Source organism: Calidris pugnax, unplaced genomic scaffold, assembly GCF_001431845.1.
Source record: "Calidris pugnax isolate Ruff unplaced genomic scaffold, ASM143184v1 scaffold36, whole genome shotgun sequence".
NCBI lineage: Eukaryota > Metazoa > Chordata > Aves > Charadriiformes > Scolopacidae > Calidris > Calidris pugnax.
Genome location: NW_015090825.1, coordinates 2,539,999 through 2,557,040, shown reverse-complemented (window position 1 = coordinate 2,557,040; position 17,042 = coordinate 2,539,999). Strand labels below are relative to the sequence as shown.

Sequence of the window (17,042 nt, the reverse complement as noted above, 5' to 3'; positions counted from 1 at the left end):
CCTCAAACTTGTACTGCATTCTAGCTTTAAAAAATTGAATCTCACCTTTGTCTTATGCATAAAAATTCGCAGTTGCCGCTACTTTGGGCATTTAAGATGTTACACTGAAAATGGACAATTTAAATACACTATAAACTCATCAGTCCACATATTAGAAATAGATTAGTTCTAGTTTTTAAAAAGAAATCTTATTAGAATTAGGTACTCTGCAGTAAGATGTCTAAATCAGTTGTATTAATGAGAATCAAAAATGCTTCCAAATCAGGCTGGACACTTCCTGAGACTTGGCAGGACCCCAGCCAAAAGAAACATTTCCAAACTCAATTTGGGACAGAAGGAATTCAGATGCTCACTCTTTGCTATTTCTCTTCTGAAAGCAGACAAATTAACAAAGGTTTTTGATGCCAGCAACCCTCAAATCAAGGATGATTGAAAGAAAAAGAATGTAATTTTCTCATCTCGCTCTCTTTGACAAGTTTGCAGCAATGTGACAGCATGTGTTGCTTTAATTTATCTTTATCAGTTTTGATTTTCTGTGTCTTTCCAGCGGGACAACTGATCGGGGGGAGTAGAAGGAGGTTAAGTATTTTTAGCAACAGTTTATTAAATCGGAGTGTGACACAGTTGTGTCATTGCTCTGTGAAATTTTGTCTACTGTGGTAAAAGCCATCTTATTTCAATGTGGAATGAAGTGCCTGCCTGTTTTCATTTATGATTACTGACATTTAAATAATTACTCAGTTAAGTTCTCAATCACAGAATCACTTTTCATTGAATACAGATGGCTCCTTCACTAGTCACATCGCTACGGGGGTTTTTTTTCTGTGTATCACTTAATATTGAAAATAAAATTTCACTCTTTTTGGTCTGGAGAGCTTAGTGCAGGGCAGGAAATGTCCACTGATCTCTGTATCTGTCTGTATCTACCTATATTTTTTTTTTGGTGAGGGGCAAGGAGCAGTTTGTGCTGAGTTATCTCCGCAGAGGCTCTGCAGCGTTGATAGAGTGTGTGAGTGACATGCAGCTGCGTGTTTATCAGAACTGGAAAGCCCAGGCTCGTGTCAGTCAGCCCCTAGCAGCGTTCTGGCAAGCTCTCCTGCTCCAGGGTTGGTATTTTCTATAGACTGCCTTACCCACGCTATTAATGGCAAAACAGTTCAACATGTACACAAAAAAGGTATTTCTCTAAAGAGGCGGCTGACGTGAGTCACGCTGTAAATGGGATTTGATTGAAGAACACAGCTAACAGAAATTAAATAGGCTACCTCCAAGTTATTTTTTTTTAAAGGACAAAAATGATTGCTTTGAGCTGCAATGGCCAGGACTGTCTTCAGGCAATTTTGTTTCCTCATCCCATAACTCTGGTTACTCCGGCATGTATTTTGCCTGCAAAAAGAAGGTAAAGTGATTAATTTTATTATAGTGCAGGCACCATGTGTTAGCTTGAGTATGTTAATTCCAAGAGCTGGTGGTTTGTTTGTTTTTTTCCCCTTAGTGTCTGAAATGGAAGAGACAGGTTTGGAGAAAATATTTCCCGAGTGCGTATAAGGCCGTGTATTTATCCATTGCAGTGGAAAAACCAACAAGAGGTTTCAGGTCCCCTTTCTCCTTTCTTTCTCCTTCTCATCCCTTATTATGAGATACAATATGTTGGGGGCATATGCTTGTGCTGTTCAGGTTACAGGACATGGGAAACACCATTGTTCAAATCATGTTTTCAGATAGCTTTCCCCTGCCCTGCCTCAACGCAGAAGACACTGAGAGCAATTAATGGATTTACAGACTTCTTAAAAAGTGCCCTGAGTAGTTCATATACACCACAGAAGTCAGAAAAATGTGTTGCAAAAGGGCTGTCTTTGTGCTCAGTGTCATTGTTTTCTCCCTTCAATAGCATAATTCCTGTTGACTCATCTTTCTGTTTACCAATAGGCTGAAGTTATCACTCATACTTTATTTTAAAAATGTTACTATATATATTTTGCAAAAAAGATGTGGCTCTTTTTGCTGTTGGGGTTCTTTTGTTTAACAGGAGCGTATAGCTTTTTCTTTCTTTCTAAGAATTTCACTAACTTACATTTAATTAGTGTCATGTCATTTGGATAGGTTGCCCACAAATGTAGGAAGGATCGGAGATACCTGCTTTGGTAGTTGGCTTGTTGCCACCTTTGATCAAACAAATTACTGTATATTGATTCTTTTTCAGCTGTCCTGGAAAATGAATTCTCGATGATGAATGGCTATCACTCATATCCCAGATTTCTGCAGATGAGGATAAAAGTTGCTTTTCCCCCTCCAAAAAACATACCCAGCAAGAGCTTAGTGTTATGTGTCATTACAGTAACGTTGATGGGATACAGGGCCAGACAAGTACAGCTGCTGTCTATGCTGCAGATTAATGTCTTTAATTAGACACTTGAAAGCTTAGCCAATAAAGGCATAAACATGTTAAAAATTGATATTTATTACACTGTAGTTTATACAGTGAGATTCACAGCAGATTAAAGCATTAACTATTAAACCAATCCCTGCAAACCGAATTGCAAGCATTTATGATGTCCGTTTTCTGAAAGACTTGTTCCTACAGAAAACCTCTAGTCCACCCACAGCCAGCATAAAATTCTACAAACTCTCAGGAAATTATTGTATTTCTTGTTTGCTGAGGGCGAGGCCTTGATGAGCTAGCTGTTCCCAGCTCCCACTTCCAAAACCATGTCTTTAGACAGGTTGTGCTGTAAATCTAATGGCACAGTTTTACTACAGTGATGTCACTTGCCGTAACTTTATTCCACTGAAACATGAACTGATTGGGAATAAAACAAGCGGTCAAATAGATCATAATTATTGTCCATTTGATTCATTTAGTAAACACACACATCCTTCTTATATATTGTAGTTTGAGATACACTCCTTCCACAACTGAGTGCATGGGTTTAAGTTTTAATATTCAACCTGGAATTTAACAAGCAAGGGCATAAATGCTTAGAAGGTAACTAGGAGCCACTGAATTTGGAATTAAGTAGAGCTTGGTGTTCTTTGCAAAAGTCTCTGAAACATGTTTATGAAAATTTATTTCAATAGTACATTATCAGTTCTTTTAGTATACTGATCTAAATTCATATGAACAACACTAAAAGCTATTCTGTAAGGAATGGGTTCATTAGGGAATTTTGTATTAATTTACTAGTTTTTCATGCGTAAAAAATGCATGCAACCTGGGTGAATTTACAAGAGTGATTGAGTATCTTTCATTAACGTATGACTCAAAATTTTTCTAGAACACCATAAAGATTCTTGATCATGCAAATAGATGCGTGTGTACTTTGGCTGAAATACACGAACATTGATTTCAGTCTGGCTCCTTGCTTGCTGAAAGATGAGCAGGAAAAAATAAAATAATCAATCTGCTCTTTCACACTCGCATTAAGAAACATACAGCATTCCCACCAAGTCAGTGGGTGGTATGTCAAAATGTCAGCAATTTTATGTTTTGTCAGACCAGCGTAGACTAATATTTTAGACTATGGTGCTTCCAGTAGGACTCTCCAGTTGAGGCTATGTGTGAGCCAAATTGCATTACCTGCAGAGAAGAGCACAAATTGGAGAGAAGGAAAGAGAAAGGGACATGATGCTTTTACCAAACTCAAAAGCAAGAAGTACCACAGGTCTCCAGAAAAGTGACACTTCTTGTCCCCATCCTGTTTTGCATAATAATGCAGATGAATAACTTGTCTTGAAAGCTGAGGTCCAAATTAGATCCTTGATGGGATGCATTTTATTGAAGTTTTTCCTCTGTAGCTAAACTCAGATTTCAGTTAGCCCAAGACATGAAAGCAAATTAGATAGATACCCTTCGGGAGATTTATAATAAGTATTTCAGAAGTTCCTCAAGACTAGAATCAGGTGTTTCAAAATATCATGGGGAGGCAGAGTCTTAAGCCCCAGAAGTGGAAGGAGCAGTGGTCTGCCCCAAAATGCCTTTACCTCCAATGGTAAAAAACGGGGTCCTCCATCCAAAGGTCCTATGAAGCATTCCCCAGCCTAAAGGATCTTGTCTCACTCACTGGCAGAAGAGGGAGTTTGGGGAATCTTTGCAAATATCATCTTTAGCTTGCCAAAGGTTTAAAGCATTTAAAAGCAGAACAGCAGATTTACAGGTGTGGTTTGGGGCTCGGTTTGCAGATACGCTCAGTGAGGGTGGGTACATAAGCAGCCTGGTGAATCTACATCTCCTGCTTCTGTGTCATTAGGCACAACTGAAAGCTACTTTTAAAGAAAATTTATAGTTGGCAAGGCATTCTAAAACACTTAAGGAAAGGTGGTAGTGTTTCTATGAGGCACGTTAAATAAAGAAAGTGCTGTAGGCAATGTTGCAACATTATTTGATTGTACATTCTATTCTCAAGGACTTTATTTAAAAAAAAAATGAGTGTATCAAGTGGGTTTGTTCCCAAACCTTCTGCCTCTGTTCTGTTTTCAACTGAATTTGTAGAGAAAAACAACAGAGTGAGCTTTTACAGATGAGACCTGCATTAATTGTTTTTTTAGGACTACAAGTAGAGGGCCTTTTCAGAAGGTCAGCCAGCATCCAGACTATCAAAGATGTTCAGAAACTCTACAATCAGGGTAAGCTGTCATCGTACCATTACTGGTGTGAGGGCTTTGTTGATCTTGGTTTTGTTGGTGAAGCAGAAATGCTAGCTTTCTTATAATTAGTTAAATCATAAACCCATTTGTAATATAAAATATGGTAGTAAGAACACTATTAGAGAAACCTGAAAGGTGGCAACAGGCACTTAATGCTTACTGAATAGCAAGTCATCGATTGATGGCAGACCAGAGCTTACAAAATCTGTAGCAGCTAATGAATGATAAGGTTTGAGTCAAAAATGGTCTGTTTTTTCATAAACATTTGTATTGCCACTACGCACTTTGAGTCACTGTAGTTATGAAGTACAATGTCTTTGTGTCATTTTGCCTCTGGTGTTTTTCCATGGTTATGGCAAAGATATATATTCTTACCTAATAATTTATGAAATGTAGTGAAGTAATTTTGAAAGTCACTGGCTTCCCTGTGAAGTCATTTTATGAAATGCCTTTATGGGGAGAATCTCTTATAGCAAGGTTAATAAAACACTACCAAAAAAATGCCACAAAAAGAAAATGCCAGGAGTTACCAGCAGCAGGAAGCCAAGACTTTTTCTGTTCAAAATGTAGCGAGTCACAGTTTTAAGCAGTAAAGAAACAGTAAAACATATGATTAAACACCTTTTTTCTTCTTTTTCTCCTTCTAGGCAAGTCTGTGAATTTCGATGATTATCATGATATCCATGTTCCTGCTGTTATCCTAAAGACTTTCCTTAGGGAACTCCCTCAGCCATTGCTAACATTTGAGTGTTATGATCATATCCTCGGAATCACCAGTGAGTATAAATAAGTTCTAGAAAAATTTATACAGCAAGTTGAACTGGACCTGGCTAATTCATAATCACTGCTGGTTGCTAATCAAGACTGAATTGTGGGTATATATTATTATTATTGGTGCTTCACTGCAGCCACAAATGGACAACCTCGTCATCTGCACCAGAGCAAGGTGGTCAGGGTTTCCAAGACGCTCTCTGCTTTTTACAAGTTTTACTGTTTTTTCTATATATCATACTGTATTACTAAGAGTTGCATCAGACTTCTTACTGCCAGGGCTCCATTTTTGTCATGGCACAGCACTGAGCCAGTCTGTGACTTGTGTCTGTGACACAAGTGATGTCAAAGCAGCTTTAGTTTTAGCAGCAGCATTGGCAGAACTGTGGGAACAAAATTTAGCTGGCCATTTGTATGCTTCTCTCGTTTTTTGGTTTGTTTTTTTTTAGTGGGAAGGCAATTGTTATTTGAACTGTTCCTATGGGATAACACATCAGGGAAGAAAGGATCTGAAGCTGTGAGAAGACATTGATTACCTAAAGATCTAGCACCATATGAGGCTATGAATTACAAAACTTTGTGGCCTTTGTCAGGGCCATAAAGAAGTTTACAAATGCTGGCGAGGCAACTCCCTAATAGATGGGGGGGTTGATCTGAGATCCCAGAATATCTGAGGTTGAGTATCCAATACTTGTAGAGACTGGTATTTTGCCATCCAGGCTATAGTCAATCTAGCAGGGAACCAGTAGAGCTTCCAGTAACAAATCACAAGCACACATTTTTCCAAAACCTGCTTTTTGAGGAAATTATATATATATGATAATGGAGTATGGCTTCCAACAGAGTCTGTTAGCATAGCTCTGGTAGCCATGGGCTGATGCTGTTGCAAAATGTACGTTATCATCGCTGTCATGACTGGTGCTGTTGGGGGAGGTCACTAAAATAATTCACATTGAGGATAAATCTCAATGGCAACATGTTTTTGAAGTGAAATACAGCAAGTTTACTTTACCTAGATATACTGTATTCTAGGTAAAATTCTTATACTGAGCCCATGGCTCACATCTGCATGTACTGTTTCATATCATTAACGTTATGCCTGTATTTCCATTAAAAAACTTAATCAGGTCACATTCAGAATCTTCTGAAGTCCTGTGCTCTTTTGCTATTTTTAAGCCTGTGGATAACCACCTTCCAAATCAAGGATTCATTTGTCCACACACTAAATATCTCAGGGCATTGAGACCTGTGAACAGGTCTGTTCACAAGAAAGTGGTAGAAATGGAGAGACTAAGGATAGTCACTCAGAACTGGAAAGAACAGGGGAAATATGGAAAAGGGATGCAGAAGAGCTAATTTTTATCAAATTAATCTTGTGCTGACTTTCTGGACATGATATTACTTCGTAATACAACTAAGTTGAAAATGAGAGCAAGTCTGAAAATCACCTGAGAACATTACATTGTCCTAGAAACGCTGGAAGGTTTTGCTTGTCAAAACACCTGTGAAACATTCATTCCATGTTATTTTTGTTTACTGACATTTTAAATGTTAACAAAAGACTTTGAAAAGTGAAGATTGAGATAATTTCTCCTTGGGCTGTTATGCAGTGTTGATGGCCACTATCTTTTCTTGATGCTGTGGTGATACCCTGATTTTAAATGATCTTAAGATCATTTAAAAGATCTTGAGAGCCAAGCTGGACTGCAGCAAAGGCATGTTCTCCGTGAATACAGTGCAGAAGGGAGCTTTGAAGAGGTGTGATCGCAGACAGCTGTCTTGGGATGATTTGAAAATTCTCATTCTGTCTTCTGGAAGACACCAGAGCAGTGTGTGATGTATCTGTTACATCTCTTAACCTGCAAACCCAGAAATACAGTAGCTCTGCTTTACAGTACTTTGAAATGATAGTGAAACTTCTCTCTATAGTGCCTCATCTGAAACATTTTTTTTAAAGAGTTATTGATGTGAAATAAATAGCTGAGTAACTGACTAAAAATATTAATAAAACCTTGAAGTTCATAATTGTCAAAGAACTTCTATTTTGGTCGTGAAAACTGCTAACAAGAATTCCTTCACCCAGTATTGCTACACTTCCTGCATTATTTACTCTGCAAAAGGCTGACAAAAAAAATTCTTGGGGCTCAGATTATTGTATTTAATGGGAATTGGTAGCTTTGCAGTAGGAAAAATGTCAACACAGGTCACCACCGTATAGCTTCATGTATTTAATTCAGAGCTTAAGGGAAAACATTGAACATGCTGGAATTTTGTACGTGCTCGCATACTTAATGCACAGCTTTAGCTGTGTCAAGGAGAGGGAGAGGAAAATGCAACAAATGCAGAAAAAACAACAGCACAAATGGGCTGGTGAGGTCAGGCATGATTGTAGTCATCAGACCTTTCTCCAAATTGGTGTTAAACTTCCAGTATTAAAATAATTACAATATTCCAGAAAAAAAAAAAAAAAAAGAATCATTTGGTACAACATTTGAAATATAATCTAGTGTTAGTGTAATTCTCACCCAGACTCTATGGATGATGCAAAGAGCTTGGGGTCCAGTTCTAGTTTTACTCATCTGCAGAAATGAGTTAATGAAACTGCTTAGGTTCATCTCCAGAAAACTCTTGCCCACCCAAGTGGCCACCTCATAATTTTTCCCAAAGTCAGAAGAGTTTCCTGCAGAATCACAAAAGTGTTTTTAAAGTTAGTAGAATGCCAAAAGAACATTTTGGGCAGGACCATGTCTCAGCAAGAATAAAGTCAGGGCATAAAAAGTAGACGTCTGGATTCAGTGCGTGGAGAGATAATAGGATTCAAATCAAGGCCTTTGCAAGTCCTCTGTAGCAAAGAAATTATTTTGGCTATTTCACTGAATTGAGAAAATACTCTGGAAGTTAGTCTTAGCCAGATATATAATAATATAAAATAAAACAGGGACATTCAAAGGGATAACCCTAACTGTTACTGTGGTCATGGAGGTTAGTGGGGCTGAATTTTGTGGTCAGTTTTACAGGTGAATATCTAAATTCCAGCAGATATAAATAAGGCATTATTTCTTGTTAATATTTTGATGGTTTTGAGTTAAATTAAGACTGACTTCGACATTGCAGGTGTGGAGAGCAGTCTACGAGTCACCAGATGTAAGCAAATCATTCAAGGACTTCCTGAGCACAATTACATTGTTCTGAAATATCTGATATGCTTTCTCCATATGGTGAGTATAGGCAAAATTTACCAAGTAGTGCCAGTTTTTTCTTTTCTTAATCTGTTCTTGCTAATTCAACATTGAAAATCTCCACCGAAAATAAAGCTGAAGAATTAAAAAAAATACATTTATGTGGTGGTGCAAGTGCTTGCCAATGGAGTGAACTCAGGGTGCAGAACCCTCCAGTTCTAATAAAAGTCAGTGCTAAACAATGGTGTGGCCATACCTTCACCATTAAATTCTTTGCATGTAGTGAAAGCTACTGTGTAAATTTAAATGGAACGGTGCCTGCACTGAAGTATTTAGAAGCCCTGTCCTTGTCCCCTTCACTCCCCATTCACAAATGTATTTTTAATTGATTTAGTTCTTGGGTTTTTTCCTATTTTGGAGTGAAAAAGCCTGAAAATAGTGTTTGTGTAATTTTTGGTGCTGGAGAAAAAAATAGGTGAAATCACCTTTTTTCTCCGAAGTGTAAATCTTGAGCAACTAAAACACCCAATAAATTAGTGTCGTTTTAGAAAATGATAGAAATATTAATGAACTTTACAACAACAATCAGCAAAATAATTTATTTAAGTCTTACAAATTACACTTTCCTGTTTAAAATAGCCTTTCGTTCTGTAATTTACTACAGTGTTAAATGAAAAACTTTGACAGTGACGTTTTGCAAGGATTTTTGGTATGCTTCAGGATAAATGAAGTTGTGTGTCTTTTGTCCTACTTTTTGATTTGCTGATTTTTTTCTACCCATTTTTTGAATCCCCACAAGTCTGAGGGTTCAGGAAAGATCCATTAAAAATTATTCTACAGTTAGGCTGGTGACATCCTTTGGTTGCCATTTATGTGCAGGAAAAGACTGCAATGTAAGTTTCCTGTGGTTCTGCCTTATCCAGTGCATTGCTTTTTCCAGATTGCATTTTTCAAACTTAGGTGCCTATAGTTGAAGATCACGGTGTAGCTGACACCTAAATAAGATGATCTAGCCTTCAAAAGTCCTGAGAGCCCACCAAAGCAGTTATGTATGGGGAATGATGCTGATTTTCCCCAGTGGAGGAATTAGCCCTCAGTAACTGTTCTTGCGCTACAGCCATGTTTGCCATATTCTAGCCAGTAGCATATTTCAGAAAGAAGTATATTTAATCCCATTTTCTATCGAAACAGTAGAGAAAAGCAAGATTAAAGGAAACGCATTGCTATGACCCACACTCAGACAGCACTTGCAAGGTTCCTGTAACACCCATATGTTCGTTTACTGTTGCTTAGCTGAACTCTAATGCTATTAAGGAAAACCTCGTGTCATTTGCTATTATTTTAGCAACTGATATCTCTCCTCAGTGTTATGAATCGTGTAAGTGACTTTGTTCCGATAATAGATGCACCATCTCAACGCACTTCTTAAGAGCTGAGCACTTGAGGTGTTAATGAGGTGTGCAGAAGTACTACATGGTGTTTTCTGTAATTGAGCAACAGAACATAGCATTATTTTTGAGTATGCCTTCTTATGTAAAGCACGGCATCAAGTTGAGACTAGAGCTCAGATCTGCAATTTTTGCTGATCCATGGCTTTTTATCCTAAATGTCTCGCGGAATATTTGCATTTGGAAAGGTCAAGGGAATGTGAAACAATCTAGGAGCTAGAGATTTCTATTCATTGCAGATTGGTGTGCTGCGCGAGCTGCCACAATTCAAACTTTAACAGACCACTCTACCAATAATCCTAGTTTTTACCTGCAAGCATCAACCTTCTTACATATAAGAGGCAATTTAATTCTTCCATGAGCTCAGCCTTGAGTAGTGCAAGAGGTACTTGTGGTAATTTCATGAAGTGGGATGAATTGTAATCACTAGATACAGGTTTTGAACACTCTGGGTTTGATACAGGCTTGTGGAAGAAGGAAAAAAAAAAAATATCCCTATTTTCTCTTCAGTCTCAACCCCCTTAGTTAAGGAAACAACTCCTTCCAGTCCAAGGGTGCTACAGCAAGACAGTGCAGCTCCTACAGAAGACTTGAATTTCAAACATAGATCCAAATCCTTTAACCCTAGATTAGCAGTGATTTTGCCAGCAACGAGCCCAGCACGCTGTGGAAGGTGTAAGCAGTCCATCTCCACTTTGCACTGCATCTGGCTGCTAGAGAAGGATTTGCAGGTCTTCTTGGAGTTGGAGTGGACTAAGGTCCCTGGGCAGAAGTGAGCAAGGGGGAAAACAAAGGCTGGTTTTCACAAGTCAGTCCCTGAATTATGTCTGTAAAAAATATGGGTGCTTGCTCCGCAGATTTCCCAAGAGTTGGCTGTGCACAAAGAGGTGTTTGCGCCCTGTGTTGTACTTGCAGTGAAGTGGATTTAGAAATGCGCGTGCAAATTTAAAGGACTCAAAGAAGTCCTCTTGCAAATTACTTGTCCAAGCACGCTGAGGGCTACAGTTACCCAGTTCTGAAGCCAGAAACCATTTAGTAGAAAACTGTTTGTGGTTTTCCGTGCCAGTCTAAGGCTAAACAATCAGCAAAGTTTGTAGAAGCAATAATACCATCTAGATTGTGCTTTTATAACCACGTCTTTGGGTTTGGCACCAGCTGATACACCCCCCTCCTCACTACACTTAACACCCTTTCCCTCTCTGCTGCTTATTTCTGTCCCTGCAGTCATGCCTGGTGCTGGGGAAGGATGGCTGACTTGGCTGAAAGAACCGTTGCAAAAAACTGCCAAATTCAAAACGTCAAACTTGGACAACTAGAAAAAAATGGACAAGGTTTTGGGGACTGTGAGATATGCTTCAGGTCTGTAACTGAAGCTGCAAAGTTAAAGCCAAGTACAGGCTGGAAAAATAATGTTCTGAATTAATGTTTTGCCTCAATCACTCGAGCAATTTTAAAGTGTAATTAGCACCAGCACAGCGTAGGGGTGGCTGGGGATGTTGGGGTATGTTGGGAAGGATTAGATAACTAAGCCTCATAGAGCAGATAGAAGCAGCTGGCACCTCTGCAAGGTAGCAGAGAGTGGGGGATCGAAACTTTCATCAGTTTGTGGGGGCGTTTTAATCTCTAGTAATTTTCTTTTGAAAATGCTTTGTGCAGTTCCTTTCAGCATTGCGACTGAGAAGCCAAAGAGATGGTGATGTCCTTACATTTTTTAAAAATGATGGTACTTGGCTGTTTCTACCCTCTGGATTTCACTGTTTAAGTTCACTAGGTAGAGCAATGGCTGTCTGGTTTCACTCCAGCAGTAGCCATGAGGGTGCTGGGATGCAAGTATGTGGAATCTGAAAATCATCAAATTTTGCTGGGGGGGGGGAGCTGGATGTTTATTCTGGGATAGTGAAGATGTACAGTTTGCATTTGTTGATGTGGCACTAAATCATCAGTGTTTATTCCCTGTAATGAGTTTTGCAGTGTACAAGTTCTGTCTTTCTAGAGGACTTTCTTTCAATATAGGCTGTCATTACTTAATGATTTTTCTATATATGTACCAGTGAGAGGAGAAAAAGACCCAACAAAGTGGAACTCATAGTTCTTTGTTGCAATACTTTTCAGTGATGTTCAGATGATTCCTTCAAAGGTACGATCTATGTATCTTTGAAGGTGAACTTCTTGGAGAACTGTCTTTTATTAGCTTGTCAGTTTGACAGAGCAAGTGTATTTTCACTTGAAACAGAGATGACAGTTACTAACTTTCTGAGTGAATCAAAGAAAGAATCAAGGGGTTTAGTCCAAATGCTAAAGATGCCATTTGTATTTCTTAGAACGTAGCTTTGGGGTGCAGTTATTCAGAGGGGTAGCCCATAAAGATGTTGGCTGACTGCGTGCTGCCGTTACATGACCTAGTGTTGGAAGAAGACATCAGCTGTTTACAGTGGTGTTGTGGATTAAGTAGATGTGTTTGTGTCATTCAAGAAAGAAATCTGGCATTGGAATAGTGAGGAACTTGAGATGGTGTGAAGCCTCATCCCCTCCGGGAGGGATAAAGCTGTCACCACTGCTGTGACAAGGCTTCCTTGCTTGCAGCTCTCCATGAGCTGGGAAGGGTCATTGTGGGGAGAGTTGGATTCAGTTGCATGCTTTTTCTTAGATCTGCTGAGGAAGGGATTGCTGTGCATTTTGGAGTGAAGCAACGTGCTGTGTCTCCCTTGAATTCCAAAGTGTCAGCCTCATTGATGACTCCCAGATAAGGCTTAGTGTGGCTTTGCCTCAGATGATATAATCACTGGTTCGTTTTATCTTAAGGATTTTATCTCTCAGGGGAGAGGCTGTGTCATGGGTAATTTCATTGATCATTTCAACATTGACTGTCTCCTTGAAATGTTCACAGAGTGCTGGCAGGTGGGAAAAGATGGTTTCACATTCTTTGAAATAGTTGGCCTAAAGAGAAAAAACAAATCTAGCTCTACCAGCAAGTCTCAGTGGTGTTGCTTTGGGCTGAAACGTTGGCCCTCGAAGGCAGTGGCTAGGTTAAGCTGGGTGTGTTTCAATTAATGCTTGAAAACAGCACCTGTACACGATTTGGAGTGTGTCAGGGAGTACTCCCAAAAACCAGGTGGAAGACAACCACAACAGGTTTGGCTCCTTCCACCCTCCACTGTCGTCCAGGACTATACCACGTGCTTCTCTGCCATCACAGGGCACCTGCCCCATACACACTTCAGGTACTTACCTCCCTTAGGATACACAGCACATGCATTTGGGTTTGTCCTGTAGAAAACTCAGTGTGATGGGCTGTAACTCTCATGTTATTTTAGAGACTTTCAGCTGAAAGAAGCACCAAAAAATAATCTGTCTTTGATCCACGGGGGTTCCACAGTTACAGCATTACATGGGTTGGATGCAGCCAGTCTGAGGCACGTGATGCAAGGGCCAGAACGCAGTCCCTAACCTTGATATATTTAGCAGTATCCAAATGCCAGCTTCATTGTCCAGCTACCTTCAGGGTAATACCTAGGTCTACATCTCCTTGTTAGCAGTGTACTCCTGTTAACCTTGTCCTAATTGTTTTCCCTCACCAGTTATTTTGGTAGCAGTTTAGCTTTTGCTACATTGCTGTAGTCTAATGAACTCCTGTTTGAGCTGATCTCGTCCGAAGCAGATTAAATGAACAAGATGGGCTTGTTAGTTTTTCCCTATAGTTAAATAGTGCATTGAGAGCAGTATGTGAAGGTCAGCAGGCTGGACGTGATTTGTACTCTGGAGACAACCATGTGGGTTTTGCATAAGGTCATGAAGCAGGCATTGCCGTTTAATCTGATGACTTTTTATTCTCAAGTTATGAAGTCGGTCCTTTGAAAAGGTGGTTATGGCACCAATATCTCCTTATTAATACCTCTTTCCTTTATCCAGCCCTGCTTCATGACCTTAAAAACATTTGAAGCCTTTAATATTCGTAGCAGAAGTAGCATGACGGCAGCTTTGATGTCCCAGGAGGGTGAGGCAAAGTTGGAGGGAAAAATAGTACCTATTATTGGAAAAATTAAGATGGTTAGGAAGAAAATGTTATGCTTTTGAGCACATAGGGGCTTCTTCATGTCCCCCAAGGAAGAGACTTCCATCCTGCGCACGTGTCTAAAGGGCATTATATCCTCTCATGGCTGAGCAAACAGGCTCCTTGCTGGGTAAAACACCAAGGAGGGTGGGACTGTGCTGTAGGAGATAGAGGGGAATGGGCAGAGGGCAACTGGAGTTTATGCATATACTAACGAGTGTTCACATGATCTTAGTAGGTTTTCTCCAGTGCCCTCAGGCTTTTCATAGCACTACAGAGCTGCCTTTGCAGGAGGCTTTATGGCAAGGCAGAAATGGGAAGATACTGAGAAGTAGAATTTTGGCTTTCCTATTCCACTTAGAATTCTAGCATGAAGAATAGATGGGAGATTTTGCCAAATAATTCCTTGTTCTGGTCTGAGATGACAGCTTCAGAGCAACTTGTACATCGCAGCTTGTGACAGCATGGTCTTCCCATGACAGATTACTGATCAACAACTGCAACCAGCAGCCTGAGAAGAACAGGCTGAATTACCTAGGTCAGGAGGAATCAAGAGCACCTTCAACTTGTTGGCTCTTTACATTAACAGAGAACTTGTCAGATAGAACACCCAATGCAGGAGAGCAAAACACATACAAATTCCTTGCCAAGCTCACACAGAGGAAAAAAAATACTCCTGTTACCCAGTTCTGGGCTCACATCCACAGACAGAAGTAGGACACATCATCCAGGTGCAGAACAGATTTCAGTGCTGTGTATTTTACCTACAGCCCATTTTCACCTCTGTTGCTTCAGAGGAATTGGGTGGTTGTGGAAGTACTTGGAAGTGAAGTCATGCATCAGTGGGAGGAAAAAAACAACGTCTAAACCCTTGCAAGTAACTTGAGAAGTCCCCGAGGTTTATTATAGAGGACTTAGTACAAAAGCAGATGGGATAGCTGTTTATTTCTGCTGTCCTTCCCTGCCCTGCAGCAGAGATAACAATAGGTTCCATATAGAAGGATTAAAAAAAAATTAATTTTCCTAGCATAAGGAAATGATTCAGCCTTTTTGTTTGACTTCTTGAGGTGTTATCTTGTATTCGTGGGACAGAAACTCCAGTGGCCCCGTAGCTCTAGGCTGCATAGCCAGTGATGTACCTGTGGCCAGGGTGTACTCCCATCATTGGTTCCTCCTCAGCACAGGATGGTGTCTTCTCTCTCTCTCTCAGGCCCACGTGTCTGCAGATACCTATTCATGTTTCTGTTTTTCCAGGTTTCACAGGAAAGCATATATAACAGAATGACAGCATCCAGCCTGGCCTGTGTCTTTGGTTTGAATTTGATCTGGCCATCGAAAGGAACAGCCTCTCTGAGTGCTCTGGTGCCTCTGAATCTCTTCACTGAACTTCTGATAGATTTCTACACAAACATATTCAACTCCAGAACAGTGCCTGGTGAGATCTTACCTTAGTGCCCCCAGAAAGGACAATGGAGTATGGCTGCCTGAGGGAAAGGTCTCCGTGCCTCAACTGGTGGGAGCTTTATATTAAGGGCTTTTTCCTGCCAAGAAAACTTTCAATACAGAGTAAAGTTTCTATACCAAAGATGTGGGGAGAAGCACACTGCCCCATACACATGTGGGAGCATATATACATGAACATTTAAAGTACCAATAGGTCAAAGTGAATCCCCTTATTAAACTGGAACAGCTGACAAAAACTGGTATGTTAAAAAAAATCATGACACACGTGTCATTTCTTTGGGGATCTGGAGACCTTAATAATGTGGCGTTATTTTCTGGGAACGTGCAGAGCGAAGTTCTAGACCACTCCTGAATGTACAGCTTTCCTCTTCTTCATTTTTTTTTAATACAGGTTTGTTGGAAATTTCCCTATTAAGTTAATAAAGATTGAATCCATTTTTAAGATACTAACATTTCTAAACTATTTTTCCATATATTTAAGTGTCTTGTTTTACACAAAAAGGTATGGGCACTTGTGGCACATCAGGTTTGCAGCTACCATGGAGAATAAAGTGTTTCCCAGGTAATTTGAGTTGTGCAGACAGCTTACTAATTATGTTTGCAGGTATCTACTATGTCCAGTTAATCACTGTAGCTGCATGTGCAAAGAGTGTGGAAGTTTGGGGGTTTTTTGTTATGATAAGTTCAAGCGGGGAGCAATAATTGTATGTATTTTTTCTCTAAACACTTGGAATTTTCATCAATGGAGTTATATCAGTGAGTGAATCATACAGAATATAGACTAACTTTGAGAAGAGTACCCCTGATGTTTGGGTTGCATCCTTTTGCAGTGGGAGTTGATAGAAATTTGCTTTTCAAATCAGTTTCTCTAGAAAGCAATAAGAGCAACAACTTGGATAATATACCTAATATCATTTTTATACATTGAAAATCTATTATTAGTCCCAATGCAAATAATTAGCCAACATAAAGGGAGAATTTTCAGTGTTTTCTTTCTAACTATGCCATTAATATCACTTGTATTTGATGAACCCTAACGCACTGCTATTTCATTATTTAACAATGATTGGTAATGAGGTGGTGTAACGAAGTTATTACAGCTGCCTGCAAAGCAAAAGAAAATTAATCAGTGGTAAAAAAAAAAAAGGTAAGTGGTATTTTCCCTAATGCTCTGGTCTTCCTGCTTCTGTACAAAGCTAAGAAAACAGAGGGAATATTTAGACTTCAGTAAAAGTAACAGTCTCAGGAGGACAGTTTAGGCATCCCCTCCTCTGGGGGGTGTCCTCTGGAAAAACAGAGCCAGTTTCCATCCCGTAGGTTCTAGCGAGTTGAGGATTTGTACTTCTGGCCTTCCCTTTCACAGTTACAAATTCCCTTCCTGTTTAAAGGGTGCAACAAAATCTTACCGCAGAGGGCGAAGAGGATTCGTTCTTGTCAGCAATTTCAGGAAATAACCAGGTATTCCGAAGGCTGGGGAATGCTGGA

The 17,042-nt window shown here is 39.7% G+C and overlaps 1 protein-coding gene across 4 annotated transcripts in view; it reads left to right on the top strand.

Moving 5' to 3' along the window:
• ARHGAP8 (Rho GTPase activating protein 8) overlaps positions 1-16,009 on the top strand; it is a 79,961-nt gene extending 63,952 nt beyond the window's left edge. For 3 of the 4 annotated variants that reach the window (XM_014940164.1, XM_014940165.1, XM_014940166.1), the window contains exons 10-13: positions 4,546-4,623; positions 5,292-5,420; positions 8,530-8,633; positions 15,348-16,009. In XM_014940164.1, the coding sequence (XP_014795650.1) occupies positions 4,546-4,623; positions 5,292-5,420; positions 8,530-8,633; positions 15,348-15,545 (509 nt within the window). In that variant the 3' untranslated portion in view covers positions 15,546-16,009. The remainder of the gene's footprint in view (positions 1-4,545; positions 4,624-5,291; positions 5,421-8,529; positions 8,634-15,347) is intronic. The other variant, XM_014940167.1, reaches the window with a different exon arrangement.
• Positions 16,010-17,042: the final 1,033 nt, after the last annotated feature.